The following is a 17745-nucleotide window of genomic DNA, read 5'->3' on the forward strand; positions in this document are numbered from 1 at the left end:
TATCCAATCCTTCCATAGGGTCTTCTCAATTTAGAGGTTCTCTACACCTGATGCCATGTTTGTTGGACACGTATGGAGGAGGAGGATGATGATAACAAGAATTTCAGCTGCTCATGTGGCATAGAAACTATGCTCAAGAAGTCTTTATACGCCTTGCAACATAATTGTCAAACCGATATCTAAATTTTTGGAAAAAATCCTCTCTCCGGTCAACTAGAATATACAATATTAATTAGCACGATAGGACTTTCATTTAACTATCAAGGAAATTATGAAGGTTGCTCAGTTGCACACGACATCAGAGTAAAACACTATGGTTCTTCGTTGACAGTCTTGCACATTGAGTAGTTCTACATCAAAAACTTCGAATTGTTTTGCACTGAAGAATGTAGAAGGTCCAACCTGTAATGAAAAGTATAATCGTCAGAATTTTTAACTGATATTAGCATAAGACCTGTCAACCAATAGAGCTGCTTGCTCGAGTTATACCCATTAATTACTATCCCAGTCCTTGTTTTCTTTGGCTGATGGAACATATTGAATTTCATGAATTTAGGTGTTTCAGGAGATTTCACCACACAATCAAACACTTGGTGTTGCAAAAATCATGACTTGCGTTTCTAAAAATCATTCTAAGCCATGATCAAAATTTAGTTCTACATTCAGATGCTCACAAAATATTCTTCACAGTGGTCTCACAGCAAACTAGGTAGCACTTTTTCCTAAAATCAAAGTGCTTGGAGGCATAAACTTTATGAGAATCGGCTCAATGCAGAATTATCCTTCACAAATGTAGAAAATTTGAGAGAATTTTTCTGATAACATCTAGGGGAAAAAAAAAAAAAACAAGAAAATGATAAAAGGTGTAACTTCTGCTTGTAGCTAGGTTAGGACCTAAAAAACATTGAATTCGTTGATCAATGGCAGAAATATTGTATACTATTGTTTGTTTCATGTATGATGACTTGGGTACTAGAGAGCATGTCATGCAGTGAAAAGTGATGATAACAAAGTAAGGACTCCAAATAAAACAATTGAACAAATAGAGAATACAGGGAATTCATCATGGGATGATTCATTAAATGCCACTCTATAAGTATTCAATTTCAGTAAGCCATATATCATAACAAACTTACTAGTATTTGTAACCTAACACTCCAAGGGAAGAAAACTTCTTGGAAAATATTATGGTTGGTGGACCAGAACTTGATGTCAAGTAGTTAAGCACCAAAACATAATGTTTACAATTCTGCAAAATTTCTCAAACACATGCACACTATTTCACTTTTGTTCCCGGTAGCAATCAGAACCTATAACTCTCTTCAAAACCAAGGGTTCAAGCCGTGCACTCTATTATGCATCTTCCTCTCTTCTGTCTCTTGCTAATCATCCCTTCTGCTCTTCCTATCTCTTCTTTTATCATTAATATATTATTTTCCTACCTTCCCTTTTGGGATTTTGTTCCAGGAATTTTAACCAACAAACAGTCACTCCTTGAAAAGATTTAGGCATCGGTCAGTAGTTGTATCAACCATATTGAAGATAGCCATAGCATTAGAGCAAGCTCCATTGAGATGCCTTCCTCTTCATCCTCTAATCATTGATCTTCCTTTTGCCTGTCTGTTTCATATATCTGATCAAATCTTGTCCAGAATATGAAAGAGGACATCAGATTTATAGGAATGAGTATAGAATGCTTATGGATTTCTTGTTGGGAGGTTAGCTAAAGCCTTTCTTTTAATGGGAGAAACACATATATTGCTGCAATGAGGTGAATATGCTGTTCCAAAAATGTTTGTGTGGATGTAGAACATGTTTGATGGCTGTGGCTCAAAACAGAATGATCAATCATGATGTTGCTAGTCTAGACTGGTCACTTGACTACACGAGTTTGTGCAATGTTTCCCAACATGGGGTTGTTTTGGTGTAATTTAAGTAAGCTATGTCAACCAAGAAGTTCTGCCTGTGAACAGAACAATCTCTGATAAGTCAAGTTTCTAAAATCTTGTGTATATTTCACACACGAGCGCACGCGCGCGCAGAGAGAGAGAGAGAGAGAGAGATTGGACTTCTAACAATTAAAGGAACACATTTAAGAAAATTTATGTGGAATTGCCACATGTTTGAAGCTTTAATAAATCCTTGATGACAAAAAGAAAAGGGAAATGGAATGAAATGGTTCATATGCAGCTTATAAATTCTGATTGAAATATAAACCAGTACTTGATATATGGAAAAATGATCTTTTCACAGTAGCACGTCATTAATTTACTTAAAATATCTGATCTCTATGTTTTACAAAAAAATGAAAATATCAACTTAGACACCATCCATGCAAGAGAATTCCAGGCCTGAAACTAGCATAGACAGGACTAGGCAGCTTAACAACCTTATATACTTATCCTATGAAAAAACAGAGAATAAGAACTACAGAAAACATCAAAGTATAGGACTTACTGGAGGGCCAAGTTCCGGAGGGATGATGATTCTTCGCTTCCCCCCTGGTCTCATGTCTCGTATTCCTTCTTCAAATCCTGCATTGACTTATATCATATTTAATGAATAGATATGTACAAGAAGATGCTAAAATGGCTCAACGTCTGGGCCTAACAGTCTTGCCTGGGACTAATGCTTTATTGCCCAACCGAATTTTGGCAGGTGCCCCCTGCAGGTAAGTGCTATCAATACGACGGCCTGATTCATTGTAACCAATGTAGTGAAATGTCACCTATTATCCAAAGGAACCAGCGTCAGTTACCTCCTTTAAGGCCTAGGAGAAGAATTTACAAATGAAAATAGTGAAATCTCTAAACTAAACATCTACAAAAGATCACAGAGCCAGGTGAAAATGCTCATTTATCTTCAAAAGCTTGATTCCCAGATATTCATAACATCAGATAGAAGATATTCTTCCGTACTTTGGCAACTATGGCCTGTACGAGCCACATTTTGAAGGGTGAAGTATGCAATGTCCCTTCAAATTTCCAGAGGGAGAGAAACAACAGGCTCAGGACTTTGGATTATAGCCAAGCCATGCAGGGTACTAAAGGTAATCATTAAGCTCATGACAAATACGAAATAACAGGATAAAGAGCTTGGGAAGAAGGGATTTGTTCGGATTTTGTTTCACAATGTACACTGCACTGGGAGGAAAATATAAATTGATACATGAGCAGTGCTGAAGTGACAGGTCAATCGGCTGAAATATACTTTATGGAGCAGCAGAAGAGTAACACACCAGCATCTAACTTTTCCTTGCAAGATTTCTGTGTTACATTTATGTTAGCCCTTTTTTCTCTTATGACTCATATATATATTACTTGTTTTGTCCTAGAAACTTTTGACAAGTGCGACTGTCTGATAGGGGGTCGTTATTGCAGGTACAGGATTGAAAAAAGGAACTTAAGAGCAGCAGGACCATCAGAACTGAGGTCTTGATGTAGGAAACCAGAAGACATGGGGAGTTGGAACTTGGAAAAGGGGCTTTTGTTATATGAGTAGCTGGTAGGAGAAGACATGTACTGTGATGACAGGGGGCCAGTGATCCACATCAATGTAAATCAACGAGTTTTGCGTTCCCTCTATCAAATTTTATGGCCCCGGCAGTGTCTTCTTGCACCTCAAAAGAAAAAATGACATGTAGACTCACTTAACACATAAAAATAAGTAAACTGAATCATTATTAAAGTCACAGAACGAATTCTTAAAACATCTCTGCAAGAGAAGAGGACATCCTTTTTTTCTGCTTTCATTCTGATCAACAACATTAATAAGCATAATAAAATTATGACTCTTACAAGACAATGAAAGGAAAAACCTGTTGACCATCCTTTGGGCAATCACCTTTACCAACTTGTATATCAAGATATATCAGTCCAGAGTCACGCTTTACATAGTTATCAGATGTCACAACTTTGACTTGAAAACCTGAATTATGTTCCATGGGCAAGAGTTAGTCTAATAGATTCTAGAAATAATGTCTCTCTATATCAAATTTAGATGACCTAGCTTACATGTATCCAGCATGGACACCTCTAACAGGGAAATAAAATGAACAGGTAGAGCACAGAAATTTTGCATATCAATTATCACCATTTAGGCACCATAACACTTAGCGAGATATTTTAATACGACATCATTGCAAATATTATTCAACCATGACTTGTGGATGACGAGATATATATCCATTCTAAGTGTGTCATCCCCTCTTTCTTTGTTTTTTTTTGCTTGTTTTTTGGTCTCCAATAGTCTACCATATAGCATATTCATCATTGACATATGAAACACCCATTCCAATTTGTTTCCCAATATGCTGGATTTCTGCTCAATTAGAGGTTTATCAGAGTAATGGAGATATAGAAACATCACCAACCATTGTGCATGTGTTAACTGAAAGTTAAGTAAGCAACATCGACTTTTCAGCATGTGAAAGCAAATAAAGAAACAACTAATATTCAAAATTTATCGTACACATAATTGCACTAAATGAACCGTCACCGCCCAGGCCTTAATCCATGAAAATAGGATTTGCTATGGAATGCAACTCTAGTTTAGAAGGTTATAGGGAATGACTAAGCAGAACTTTAACTGGAGCAGTTAATTCAAGGATCGTTGTAGCAGTACCGAGGTCTGTACCGGTTGACCGGCGGCACGGTTCAGTACACCCCCGTGCTGTCCCATGCCAGACCCGTATTGACATAGCAGAGAGGGCAGGGGAGTGAGAACGGGAGAGAGAAAAAGAGAGGGGGAGGGAGGGAGAGGGAGAGAGAGGAATGGCAAAGGTCGGTGAAGCGCGGTCCAAACATGGTAGAGAGGGTGGGGGAGAGGAAGAACGGGAGAGAGAAAAAGGGAGAGAGAGGAGGGCAGAGAGGGAGAGAGATGCAGAGTGGTGGATGGCTAGCCCCTTGCCGACTTTACTTAATATTTTTAAAATAAAAAAGAACCCTATTTGAGACCCTTGTTTTGAACAAAATAGAGGTCCGGAGGGTGGAGCTTCTCCTCCGCCCCTCCGCAACCCTCCCCGACCGTCCCACCCTTCATCTCTTTCCCTCCCTCTCCCTCCCTCCCCCTCTCTCTCTTTCCTTCTCTCTTTCCTTCTCCTTCTCCCCCTCCTTCACTAGTTTCTCATTTTGAATGCCGGAACTATCCCGGTCAGTTGCTGGTACGACTCGGTATGCCCCAGGTGGTTCGAGACAATTACACATTCCTTGGATTAATTTAATGTCAACTTTGTAACATTTACTTCCAAGTGCATGGCCAAGGCAACGTTGGGGTCATGCTGTGAAACCTAGGTAACTAGTGGTACTGAAACCTACCTGGTTGTTCACAATTTAAGTTTATGCAACCAAGGATCAACCCTTCAAAATTACCCTAGACTTTGAAGAATCAAGAGAACGGAGGATAACAAGTTTTGGCATCCCGACTTGCGTTCACAAATGTTAAATTAAAGAATAAAAATGGAATAGTCCCATCTATTTTAGTTGTCTATTGCATTCACATTTTGTATTTGAGGGCCATATCCTTTTATAATTCTAAATGCTATGCTACTACCCTCAATAGTGGAATTATTGCACACATGCAACTTTATTTACTTGCCATCAGACTTAGTAAAGCTTTAATTGAAAAAGGCTCAGTGTGATAGATGCACCAGAGATAATTACATCAGCCATCAATCTCCTTTAATAATACCAAGTTCAATTTTTAATGCTTCTGTAAAGTAATTGGTACCAAACAACCTAATCGTCTGAAAACAAGTTTCTTGAGTACTTTGAGCACTAATAACTTTGGGGGTCATAACAGCCTCCTTCAGGGGGCTTACAAAACTGTATTTAATTAGTTATCAGCTATCAGAATATTATGAGTTAAGCGACGCCTTGTCAATTGAACAAATGGAACCGGAAAAGAAAAGTCATAGTTCCTTCAAGCTCGGGAAACTAAGTGATCCAAATCTTTTAAATAGGTTTTTTTTTTTTTGTTCTTTCATTTGAGTTTTACTAATTCTTCTGTAGAATATGCCCTTCATATGACTTGAATGAATCCAAATTTGTTCAAATTCAATGTACTCTTTTTTTATTCAAAATACTTTCTATGCTCTTTGTATTTATTTCATGTAAGTTTAAACACTCCATTTCGTGTTTCTTCCCGACCCTCTTTTGCACACAACTTTAGCATCTTAAATTTCTCTTAAAACTTTTCACCCATTTTGCATGTCTATCTACTCCCTTTCTTGGTTTGCAAATCATTTCTAGGTGTCAATATGATCTTTCCTATATGAGATTTGTTGATGAATCATTTCTTACTCTTATTTTCACCCATTTTGGGTTTAGTAATCTCAATGAAGAACCTGATTTCTTTGATCCTTTATGTTACTCCACGTCTATTTCTTGCCTTGTATCCACCCAGGTGTCAGGTTCTACTGTTATGGCTGCTTACTCCTACCATCATATAATACATGGATACCCAATACTAAACTAAGCAATGAAAAAAATTAGGTGCACATATCATTCCATGATGTGCTCATCTTGTTAGAAGGGTCATGTGGGATGACCACGATGACTTCAATTGAAACTCATTTATCTTATATCAGATCTCCAGCTCTAGCTATGCCTTATCCTAACATAACTGCCAACAACATCAAATCAATTAGTTGCTGCTCATGTTTAATGGAAAAATTTGTCATCTTCCTGACAATTTGGCAGACATGGGCTTTACCTCCAAGGCTCTATGTGCCACTAAGAGGTGCTTGCTTTGTGATAGTCTAACGATGCAGTTTAATAGGAGATTGATGTATGCATTTTTAACATTTGGATATTAACACAAAATCTATGGTATCGTGCTAGGACATGGTCCATCTTAGTAAGTAAAGTATCACAAGATGGTATCTTTTAACATTAACCACAATAAAATGACTTTCTTTTGGAGAAATAGAAGTTGTTGGACTTAGTAAAATTGGTATTTGGTACAATCATAGGCATATTGTCTCACAAATTACTTTCTCATCCTTTTTTCGAGTTTTGGAATACGAAACACCTGTTAAACATTAAAAATTATGCTTCAAGGTCTAAAAAGCTCACATCTTAAGGCAAGGCAAGGATAATAATATTGAGGCATCTGCCAAAAGGTTAACATTTAATGCTGACGAGGGCTTACACTTGTGCGGCTCTATGTTGGGAGATTTGGAAAGAAAGAAATGCAAGAATTTTCACTAAGAAGAATTCATCCATTTATTTTGTTCTTCTAACGACACTACACACATTCGACCCTTGGGAGAAGTTATGCTCCAAGATACTGATGGAGGGTCATGCTAAATTGTGCAGCAGCCTAGGGTCTTTGGTGCAACAATCATTTTACTGATGTGGACCGATTCTGTTGCATTTGGCCTTTCTTACTTGTTTCCTATCAATCACCTTTCCTCTCTTCTCCACTCTTCTACATAATTACTTACTTCAATAAATAGGGGGAAGCTACTTACTTCTTCCATTTTCTCTCTCTCTCTCAAAAAAAAAAAAGATAAGGGCTTACACTTTTGCAAAGTGAGAAATGGGATAAACAATTTTCAAGGTAAATAAAAACAGTCATCATTTTGTTTTTGTATAACTTACTTTTAATAAAGAGATAATAGTTAAATGAATTTAATGATAATTATGTACCTTTTTAAAGGTCTTAACAAGATTCGTGAAATCGGTATTGCGACCCGAGGTTGGTATGTTATAGTACCATACATATTGACACACAATATGCATGCCGATGCCGGTCAGGTTCTGATTCACCAATCTAGAATTTTTCCTAGATCCGAAAGAGAGAGGGTGGGAGGAAAGGTGGTCCAGCATCCTATCGATCCATGACTGCCACGGGTTAGATCTAAGCCACTACATGGGGTTTTCAAGGTGGATCACCAATGAAGCAGAAGCCGGTGGCGATGGAGAAGGTCTCAGAGGCAAAGATTGTCAGCAAGAAGTTGGGCATGGTGAGAGTGAGCAACAGTGAGAGAGAGAGAGAGAGAGCAGGAGAGAGAGCAAGAGAGAAGTGAGAAAAGAGAAGTCGGGATAGGGTTTAGGGGGATGGGGAGGGGTACTTATAACCCTGATTGGTTTGGCCCAGCTGAATCGGGGTGTTACAGGGCTGAACTGGGCAATTCTGTTCGGTCCATACCAGTTTTAACCAGTTTATGTGCTGCAATAAACTAACTTGCAAAACCGGCTTATTTTTGCATTGGTTTGGTACGGTATGTCCCGACCCGAGCGGCTCAAGTTAGTTCTGCAGATATTGGGTATTAGCACATTTAAGAAAGATATTAAAGATAAGGGGTGATAATTAAATTGACTATTGTTGAGCATTCCCTTGGACAGACAAAATAACTAACGCTCCCTTTGTGGACTCAAGTTTGTAACTTAACAACTGAAACCCATGAAGCCTTTGGCTCCAGACTCACCAGAGATGACAAATGATGTACATCAACCTCTGTGTTTCCATTTAGAGCCATGATATTATGTGCGTTGCCTCTGCATCTATCCTTTTTTTATACAAACTCATGAATAAATGAACAGGCAAAAACATGAACAAATTTATGATGCCAAGAATGTTATTTCCAAAATAAGTGAAGCATCATATGTTTTCTAAAGGATAACATGTTATATGATAAGAGAAAAAAATGTCAATTAGCACTACACCAGCAAAATGATCTTGGTGCAGGCCCTAGGACATTAAGTCTTGTGCCAAACCTGCTTGGATGTCTGATTCATCCAAGTCTGGAAAAGTTGCTTGCAATTTGAAAGGAAGCAAAATATCCTAAGAAGTCCAAAAGTATGCAGATTTTACTTGTTCAGAAACTTCATATTAATAATTAGACAAAGTCATCTTAAGTTGCGACTTATATTTGTAACAGTAGAACGAAAATTACAAACTAAAGCAAAAACATCCACGAAAGATAAGTGTGAGGAAGATCCATCCCTTTTGTCATTAGTCCTCTAATATGCGGCAACCAATTTCTTATATTAGTGGTCTTCATAATCCAAATGGACTTGAGCAACTGGTTAAATGCACTCTAGCAAACGAAAATCTCCAAAATCAAAAAGTAAATATTCCTCAAAAAGCTGGCAGTTAATGGTGTTTTACTACCCCATGTGAGTCGTGTCATCTACTAATACTAATTCTCCAATTTACTCCTGATTTTTTTTTTAATAAGACATCACATGAACTACTAAACTATTGCAAATGTCTCATCAAGATAGTTCATAAAGCAATAGTCCTCCTCCGTTATCATTTTAACCATACTTCAACTTTGAAACATTCATTAGAATTGATTCTTGAGTAGCCCCTCAACAATAAATAATTTTATCCATGCATGCATATAAAAAGAATGGCAAAAGGAATCAAGATTTACCTTCTCTAATAAAATTTGGGAAGTCCTCGGGCGCATTGTTTGCCTGCTGCATCTTCTTGTTCTGCTCAAACAAGCGTTTCTCATCATACGGGCTTCTACTTTTCACCTTCCCAGAGGCAGCTAATGCCACCAAGAGGCCCGAAGAAACAAACGAGAGCGCAATGATAGCTCTCCGGCTTCTACTCTCCTCCCAATTCCATGTACCAACACTCCTTTCTTCGCCCCCCAAGAAACTATTTCTCACAAACAAAGCATCAAACAGTCAACACAGTCAATTAGTATAAAAACGCCAAGAATCATCAACTTGTGCCAACCGTGAGGATTTCTTTACCATTGTGCCTGTTTCTTTTGGAATTTAGAAGACCCAATGGCTACCTTTATCGGTAGAAATTTTCCTGCGACATGGAAATCGTATAATAACACCAAGAATTATATCAATTTGCGCAAAACATGAGAATCCGTGCCCACAGAAGAAGCCCAAAAAAACGAAAGAAGGGAAGATGTAAATGGGAAGATAGAGGGAAAGAGGGACGTACTAGGAGGTGAAGGTAAGAGAGAAGGAGAAGAAATAGTAATCTGCATGGTTCTCTTCTCTTCTTTTCTCTTTCTCTTTCTTTGTTCCCCCTTTCTTTGTAAAGTTTCAGGCCACCGACGGCGGCGGCATCCGGCGTTATCTCCGTGGAATCGTTTCTTCCGTCCTTCGCAGCGGACGGAAGGCCAGAAGGGGTGGGTGGCAGCTCCAGCTGCAAGCCTGCTTCTCCTTCGCAAGCCGCGGCAACCACCTCTTCGTGACTTTATCCTCTCCCCATCTCCAGTGGGGCTGATTGGGCCGTCAGATTGCCGTTTTTCCGAAGCTGATGGGCTTTCTTCACGCACATGGGCTGGCCGTTTGGGCCGTCTGATTGCCTCTGTTCCCGTTTTTCCAAAGCTGATGGGCTTTCTTCACTCACATGGGCTGGCCGTTTGATGACACAAGGGCACTGATTAAATTGCATCACAGTACACCGGTGTGCCCGGTGGGTAGCATATATGATGGTTCCAGGCAACCTGTCGTCATTGCCATCTTTTCTTTTTATTAAAATCAACAATAATTTTAAAATACAAATCTTTCTCTCTTTTTTTTGCTTTTTTTCATGGATATCCTTTCAAATTGATATTTACATGCATACCCTCGTAAAACACTTGTTTTGCTATTTTACTCTTTTTTTTATTCTTATTTTTACATATGTACCTATGCTATCTAGCGCCGTTAAAAATTAACTGTTTTAAATTAAAATGACTAAAATATTCTTAATGAGTAGATGTGCAAAAAGAAATATTTATAACGCGATCACGATAGGAGACAAAAAAGTAATTTTAAAATTTTATTTTATTTTTAATTAAAATAAATATGGTTTTTATTAACGGTGTTAGAAAAATCATTGTATTAGGGGCATTTGTGCAAAAATATTGTTTTATGAGGATAGAAAAATAAATATAAATTTAAAGAGAGTAAAAATTTCTTTTTTTTTGAGCCCAATGGCATGTAGCACTATGAACCACGGTGGCGCTGTGGGCCAAATTTGTTTATATGAGGCCTGCAATCATTGAACTGGATTTAGTGTTGGATCTTTTTCTCTGTTTCATAGGTATGGTGATTATCTATACATACCTCTTATATAAGTTCTTGGAGTTGTCGTGTTTTCTTGCACATTCTATTCATAATCCAACATCATGATATATAAGAATTTTTGATAGTAAAGCCGCATCTTAATTTTACTAGCTGCTGTAATGAAGATGGTTATGACACTTTTATATCTTGGTTACTTATTATGAGATGTGGAGTAGATTTAAGATGATAGATTATAGCTGTTACCTCTCTGACTGATCTTTTTGATTAACAATCGCCGTATCCTCTCATTCACCTAGTTAGAAGAGTCTTTAAAGTTTCAATTGGATGCAGTTCTTTCCCAGAATTAAAATGATAGCCGTGGCCCGTGGCACAAAGCCCATTTTAGCAACTCAAATGATCAGAAGTCTTCTCTGTATTCTTTTTTTGCCATCAGGCAAGCTAAAAGAGCTGTCCGTGAAGGCATTAAAGTATGAAAGCTAATTATGACAGAGAAGAACTGGGATGGAGGATATGCTATTTTAATTTGGTAGGTAAGAGTTGCCATGTTAGTTGAAATGTCTGCTCTACTGGCAGAGAGCTTATCGATAGCTTTGCTGATGCACTACCGGACCAGTCAACAACTTCAGAATTGGCAGGGAACCAGATTTTTTCGGTGCAGCCAGCCATTTGGATGCTCTTTTATAAATTCATCACAATTCTTAGCTCATAAAAAAGAACTTTGTCATGTCTCATATAATTTTCTTATAAAATATAAAAATTTTATTTTTATTAAAAAATTATTTTTCACAACATCTCTCAAAATAACTAAATACGAAATATATTTTTATTTTTTTATTAATTGTTTTTTTGCAAACCAAATAAATCTAGTGAGACCTGGTTTGCTTCTTATTCTTTGGATTTTTTTTTTTTTTTTTGCATCAAAAACCTTTCCTTTGAAGCTGGCATGTCTTGTTCTTTTTCTTGTTTTTTTTTTTTTTTTGTGGTAAAAATGGTATATCATATAACTCTAATATAAGCATATCTTGTTAAATCAAAAAAAAGTAAAAAAGTATAAAAAAAAGAAGAATATTCCTCGTGGATGTGCAGACCTGTTCTTTGGTTAGAGAGACTTGCACGAGTTTCTATTTATATTGCTCACATACATGCTGCTCCATCTAGCTTCTTCTTGTCCGCCATTTCGAGCAAAATCTCATCAACTAGGTCTTGTTGCTACCTCTGTGATCCTTCCAGTTCCTCTGGCAAGTAGTTTTCTGTGCATAATTTGGAGGCTTTTGATTGCTGACATATTATTCCTTGATGCGGCTGCCCGTCTCGGAACTCAAAACTCCTGGTCATTTCATGTTGACCGAATCTTTTCTAAATTCTGTTTCTCTTCGTATTTGCAGCTTGAGTCAATTCATTGATCTCTCACAATCTTCTTATTTCGCGTCATTGTTGACCACATTTCCTTGTTATTGCCTTTTTTCTGTGTGTGATTGGAGTAGGATGGGTTTCCCTTTTATGAGGTATGCATGCCAACGGCACTTACATATGTACTTTTTAAATATATAGAATTATATATAATTTTTGCAAAATTTTAAATGTCTACATGTTAAGAATATTTCAATTATTTTAATTTTAAAGCCCTAATATCTTATTGGCCTTAGATAATGTGGATACACATGCGGAGAGAAAAAAAAAAGATACACATGTTAAACAAATATTTGATATAACTATATATATAACTATTAATTTTAGAAGAGTATTAATACTAATTTCAACATTTAGGAGGATATGTATATAAAAAAATTTTAAAATTTAACAAGTGAAAATTATGCATAGTCTTTTAGGCAGCAAAAAGTTTTTTTGTACTTGGATCTTCGAGGGATATCGTATGGACATAAGCAGCCTATTTTAATGCCTTGCCCTAAGAGCGAAGCAACTAAATTATACTAAATAACAAGTGCAAATGAAATATCTGACATCATAATCTCTGAACGGTGAACTTGACTATAAATAGCAGGCCCTTAGTCAATAAATATTATATATATATAATATTCATTGGATAAGGACCTGCTATAGATATAGAAATTTGAGACTTTCTTAGAATCATCCCACCGCTTTGAGTCCCCCGTATTGTGTCCAAAGATCTTAGTATTATAGAATAGATAAGACTACCAAGCTTATGTTTTCTATTCGAAAAATGCTTAGAATTTTGACCTTCTTTTCATACTATTTTTCTCCTTGTGTACACCACCGGTTATGAACTCCTATGCCGAAACCAATAAGATCACACATTTTCACATGGTCTTTGTTCTCGAAAGCTTTTGTTTAGTTCAGAATCTTCGACCGGAATTGCATTCATTTGCTCTGCTAAGGAATATTCAAATTTCCATTCGTCTTTCGTTTAGTTTCCCTGTAAAAACCATTCATCAGTTTGCCAAATTCACTAATCACCACTGATCTATATATCTATATATATATATATATATATATATATATTCATTCTTTTGTTTCTGTTATTATTTAGACTGTTGAGGAAGCATAAGGCAAAAGAACCACCCTTCTTCCACCACTTCGGAACGAGCTATATTGAAACTATTTCCCCGATGGCTTGTAGGAAGATTTAAGCAACATAAACATCAAATTATTTGATTGTTAAACATTATAATCTCCCATGACCACGAGGTAGTGTTTAATGTTATATGACTTGGCCTATCTCTTTATTATATTATAGTGCAAACTCCCCTAATCCTGTATTATCTACCAGCAATTACTTGTTTCATCTGTCATATCACTAAATACTCTTATATTAAAAAGAAAAAGTTTGATTCAGTTCTAAATCTCTTCAAACGACAGCAGAAACAATTGCACTAGTAAAGAATTTTTAATTGGATGAAAGATGACAGCATCCATATGTGCCCTCTCAAGTGCATTTACACATGCCCACAACTTGTTGACCTTATAACAAATTTTATGGTCCTATATATATACAGAGTTATTAAGTATGGCCAAGTCTATCTTCAAGGTATAATTGATTAGGATTCAACACAAACAAACAAAAAAAAGGGGAAAGAAATGCAGTGAATCAATATTTCAATGCTTATGCTTCTCTTAAGCTCAAGTATCATGTTGATGTTCCAGCTTGGCCTAACTTCTAGAGAGGGAGAGAGAATGATCTTTGGATGAGGCTGAGATATAGAACGATCTTGTCCATATTAACCATACATAATTTGAAGCCTTCAATTCAACTTAGGAGATACCAAGGAGCAGGAGGGATTAGAGTGGCTTTTGATCCTGCGGTCCTAAGATTTGAAGATGCTACGTGTCACCTTTTTCTATGATTGAAGTAGAGGGAATATGGGTGTAGTTGTAGACTATTGAATCCAATTCAAGGCCTACTGATGTAACTGTCGACTTCTGACTCCAATTCAAGGATCCATGGCCCCCCGTTTTAGACTCACATCCATCCTAGCTGAAGCTCTGAAAGGAACCCTCCTTGAATTGACCAAACAGAAAAGCATGGGCTCCATCACAGGATCGAATCCTTTGTCAGATAGAAAAAGTTGGTCTAGCAGTGAGAAGGTTGGAATTCTCAAGTTTATGTGAATATAAAATAAACTAGAATCCTCAATTTAAGCAGAATTTCAGCAGATCACGATGATAGCATTTGAGATTATTTTATCCATGATCAGAAAAGTTTCACCTTCTCTAACTCTTGAATCAGATTATTTAATTTCATACAGCACTATAATTAGAATCTACACGGCAGCTGCGAAGAAGCTTCTCCGATTATTAAAAAAAAAAAACAAAGAAACTTCTCTCGTGTTTAATTTTTTAAGTAACAGGGTGGCAAGGTCACCTCTGGTTTTACCAGACAAAATATTGCGAGGCTATGTCTGCATCTGCATTATAGTGGATATAAACAACAATTCTGCAATCGAGAAAGCGAAATCTTCTAACCCTTTGCCTCAGATGCATCCACTTCATAAGGCCCGAAAACTTCGAAGCCTCTTAAACTAATCTCGAGCTGATCCCTCAGCAGACACACGTTGCGATCGATCTCATCATCAAACGATTTGTAGATTGTTTGCATGAATCCAAAGTTTATCTTGATTTGTTTAAGCTGGTGGAATATAGAGAAGTAGCAGGAGTCCATGTTTAACAAACAAAGAGCGCTGCCGAGGGCTGACAGCCTCATGTCATTCCAGTGTATTCATACCAACTTTTGTTTGTTTCCATTTGGTCTTGCCTCCATTTTAACCAGATTCGAATCCTCTTGAATAAGTCATGATAATGGAGTGCAACAGAGAAGACAATCTTCTTTAATTTAAATGAATCAATACGCGGTCAGGCAGTCCCTTATGAGGCCGTTGTTCATAAATCACCTTAACAGGGCAAAGTGAACTTATTGAATAATCTCATGTTCTTCATCTAATGCAACAGCTGTGACCGCACACCCAGAGTGATCCCTCGAACAGATCGATCTGGGGGTTGACTTGGTCCCTCCATGGTGGCTGAAACAACTGCCAGACAGTGAATTTAGTATGGTTTAATTTACAGCCAATTGGATTCAACGCATGACCTATTGACCGAAACTGATACCTAAGCTATTATTTTATATCAAGATAAATTTATCACACCACAGCTAATGGATAAGCTGGAAACCATGAAACATTATTTAATTATGGAGTGGTGTCGTGATCTAGCTTGGTCAACTATTGAAAACCGTGTATATGTATCAGAAATGATACCTAGTTTGTATCATTGAAGTAGTACTTCAGGAAAAGCCATGGCTCCAGCCTCTCTACCTTCCTTCTATGGCCTTGGAAGACTTACTCCTAGAAGCAAGGTCCGTCTAGCGCTGCAAACAAGAGCTCACGGCTCAGCAGATGAAGGTAAGTCGATCATGTCATCACCTAAAAGCTGAACTGACCATTAAATGGCGGGATAAGCAGTTCAAGCACTATTTTCCCTTCATTCTTCTAACTTGTTACTTGATGAATGTTTTTTCTTTTTCATTGTTGGGGGGTGGTGGATCTGGTAGGGAATTCGTCGCAAATAAGCATCGTTGATGCGAACATGGGTGCGCTCAGAGAGAGAATGGTGAAGTTGAGAACGCAGGAGAGATTGCAAAGGTGGTGCAATGGTGGCGAGGGCTGGTATTATCAAAAACAATATGATTCTAGTCTCAAGAGAAGTGCAAAGCTTTCCGAGACCTTGGAGGTTGCGGAAGTAGTTGCCGGGACCTTCGGGATGACCATTCTCAGCTGTACTTTTTGCCTTTGCCTTGTTTCCTTGATGGCTCATTTGGGTAGATGAGTATTACGGACTACGTTAAATTTGTTTCCTTTTTTTGTTTTTAGATGGAAAGTCCCATCACCAATTCATTAAGAGAAGGAAATTATGTTAAATTCGTTGTTAATTTTTTCTGATATTTCCTCATAATAGGGATTCAAAGTTTTCAACTTTCAGTTTTTCTTTCTTTCTTTCTTTTGTTAAGACACCTCCTGGGACATGGCAGACATGAACCTCCCTATTGCATACTGGCATCTCTTCATGAACAGGAGTCTCTCTCTCTATCTCTCTTCCTATGTAACGTCGCGTAGAAAATTATAACAAAGGTGATAACGAACCGTCTAAGAAAGATCATGCCCAAACTGATTTCACGTGCTCAAAGCTGCTGTTGCTGATATACAATAAATAGCTAAGATGGATTGCAGAAGGAAAGTAATAGACCTTTCGTTTTAGTAGCATGTGTTAAGATGGTAGATGGACTGTTTCCATTTTCTAATGTATGTACCAAATTAAATAGTCATCAAACAGCTGCTTGGAAGTTTCTAGCGGACAAAAACAAAAAATAGACGTCCTTGCTGGGCTATTGCTATTAGCATGCTAACATGCTATTAACTCCTAAAACCAGGAGTCCAGAAAAGACGAGCTAATTTGGTGGGCCACATGAGCAGAGTTTGGGATTGCAGCGCCTGACACCGTTTCACATCAGCTATATGATAGTATTTGCATTCCCCGTTAACAAAGCTCCCGGTGTTTAAGGATATGGTTTTCATCCTGGCCTCTATTTTCAAGCAATCCAACAGTTGATGGAACAATTTAAGAGATTCTCTCCCTTTATTTTGTAAGAAAAATCCAGAAAAAGATGACGTGGAAGAGATTCGAGCTAATGGAAAGGCCGAAACGCTAAGGATGAATTCTACTCACACTTTAAAAAAGAATGCCATAATCAAGGCCCGGTTTTGTTATCTTGGCATCTAGATAATTTAGAAGTTGGAAAGTAAAGAGAAAATTGCAGAGTTTATTTACATTATATATGAAATATCATCATCCTCCCTACTCATGTAGGCTAAGCTATCATCGGGCATCAGCATGAAATTTTTAACCTTTATTTTTTTATTGACTTATTATTAATTTTTTATGGCCAAAGACTAAAATTGTATTAAATCCTTTTTTTTTTTGATATCTATATCGACAGTTAATTGCACTAAAATTGTATTAAATTCTACTCACACTTTAAAAAAGAATGCCATAATCAAGGCCCGGTTTTGTTATCTTGGCATCTAGATAATTTAGAAGTTGGAAAGTGAAGAGAAAATTGCAGAGTTTATTTACATTATATATGAAATATCATCATCCTCCCTACTCATGTAGGCTAAGCTATCATCAGGCATCAGCATGAAATTTTTAACCTTTATTTTTTTATTGACTTATTATTAATTTTTTATGGCCAAAGACTAAAATTGTATTAAATCCATAT

The 17745-nt window shown here is 37.2% G+C and overlaps 2 protein-coding genes across 2 annotated transcripts; one reads left to right on the forward strand and one right to left on the reverse strand.

The window, feature by feature from the left end:
* Nucleotides 1-101: 101 nt before the first annotated feature.
* Nucleotides 102-10207, reverse strand: LOC103716323 (peptidyl-prolyl cis-trans isomerase FKBP20-2, chloroplastic). The gene is made up of 7 exons (XM_008804275.4): nt 9919-10207; nt 9714-9777; nt 9383-9615; nt 3818-3927; nt 2620-2728; nt 2458-2534; nt 102-402 (listed from the first exon to the last, which is right to left on the reverse strand). The coding sequence occupies exons 1-7, from the start codon at nt 9962-9964 to the stop codon at nt 283-285; spliced, it is 759 nt and encodes a 252-aa protein (XP_008802497.2). The 5' UTR covers nt 9965-10207; the 3' UTR covers nt 102-282.
* A 5546-nt stretch (nt 10208-15753) lies between these two features.
* Nucleotides 15754-16387, forward strand: LOC120104395. The gene is made up of 2 exons (XM_039115397.1): nt 15754-15871; nt 16021-16387. Exons 1-2 carry the CDS (start codon nt 15766-15768, stop codon nt 16293-16295), a joined length of 381 nt encoding a protein of 126 aa, XP_038971325.1. The 5' UTR covers nt 15754-15765; the 3' UTR covers nt 16296-16387.
* The last annotated feature ends 1358 nt before the right edge of the window (nt 16388-17745 follow it).

The sequence above is a fragment of the Phoenix dactylifera genome, chromosome 2, assembly GCF_009389715.1.
Source record: "Phoenix dactylifera cultivar Barhee BC4 chromosome 2, palm_55x_up_171113_PBpolish2nd_filt_p, whole genome shotgun sequence".
NCBI lineage: Eukaryota > Viridiplantae > Streptophyta > Magnoliopsida > Arecales > Arecaceae > Phoenix > Phoenix dactylifera.

Excerpts from the sequence above, each read along its gene's own strand:
- LOC103716323 (XM_008804275.4), bottom strand. The coding sequence starts at position 9,964 with ATGCAGATTACTATTTCTTCTCCTTCTCTCTTACCTTCACCTCCTA. Across the intron at positions 9,778-9,918 it reads TCTCTTACCTTCACCTCCTA|GAAAATTTCTACCGATAAAG; the intron begins GTACGTCCCTCT and ends TCCATGTCGCAG. Across the intron at positions 9,616-9,713 it reads CAAAAGAAACAGGCACAATG|TTTCTTGGGGGGCGAAGAAA; the intron begins GTAAAGAAATCC and ends TGTGAGAAATAG.
- LOC120104395 (XM_039115397.1), top strand. The coding sequence starts at position 15,766 with ATGGCTCCAGCCTCTCTACCTTCCTTCTATGGCCTTGGAAGACTTACT. Across the intron at positions 15,872-16,020 it reads TCACGGCTCAGCAGATGAAG|GGAATTCGTCGCAAATAAGC; the intron begins GTAAGTCGATCA and ends TGGATCTGGTAG.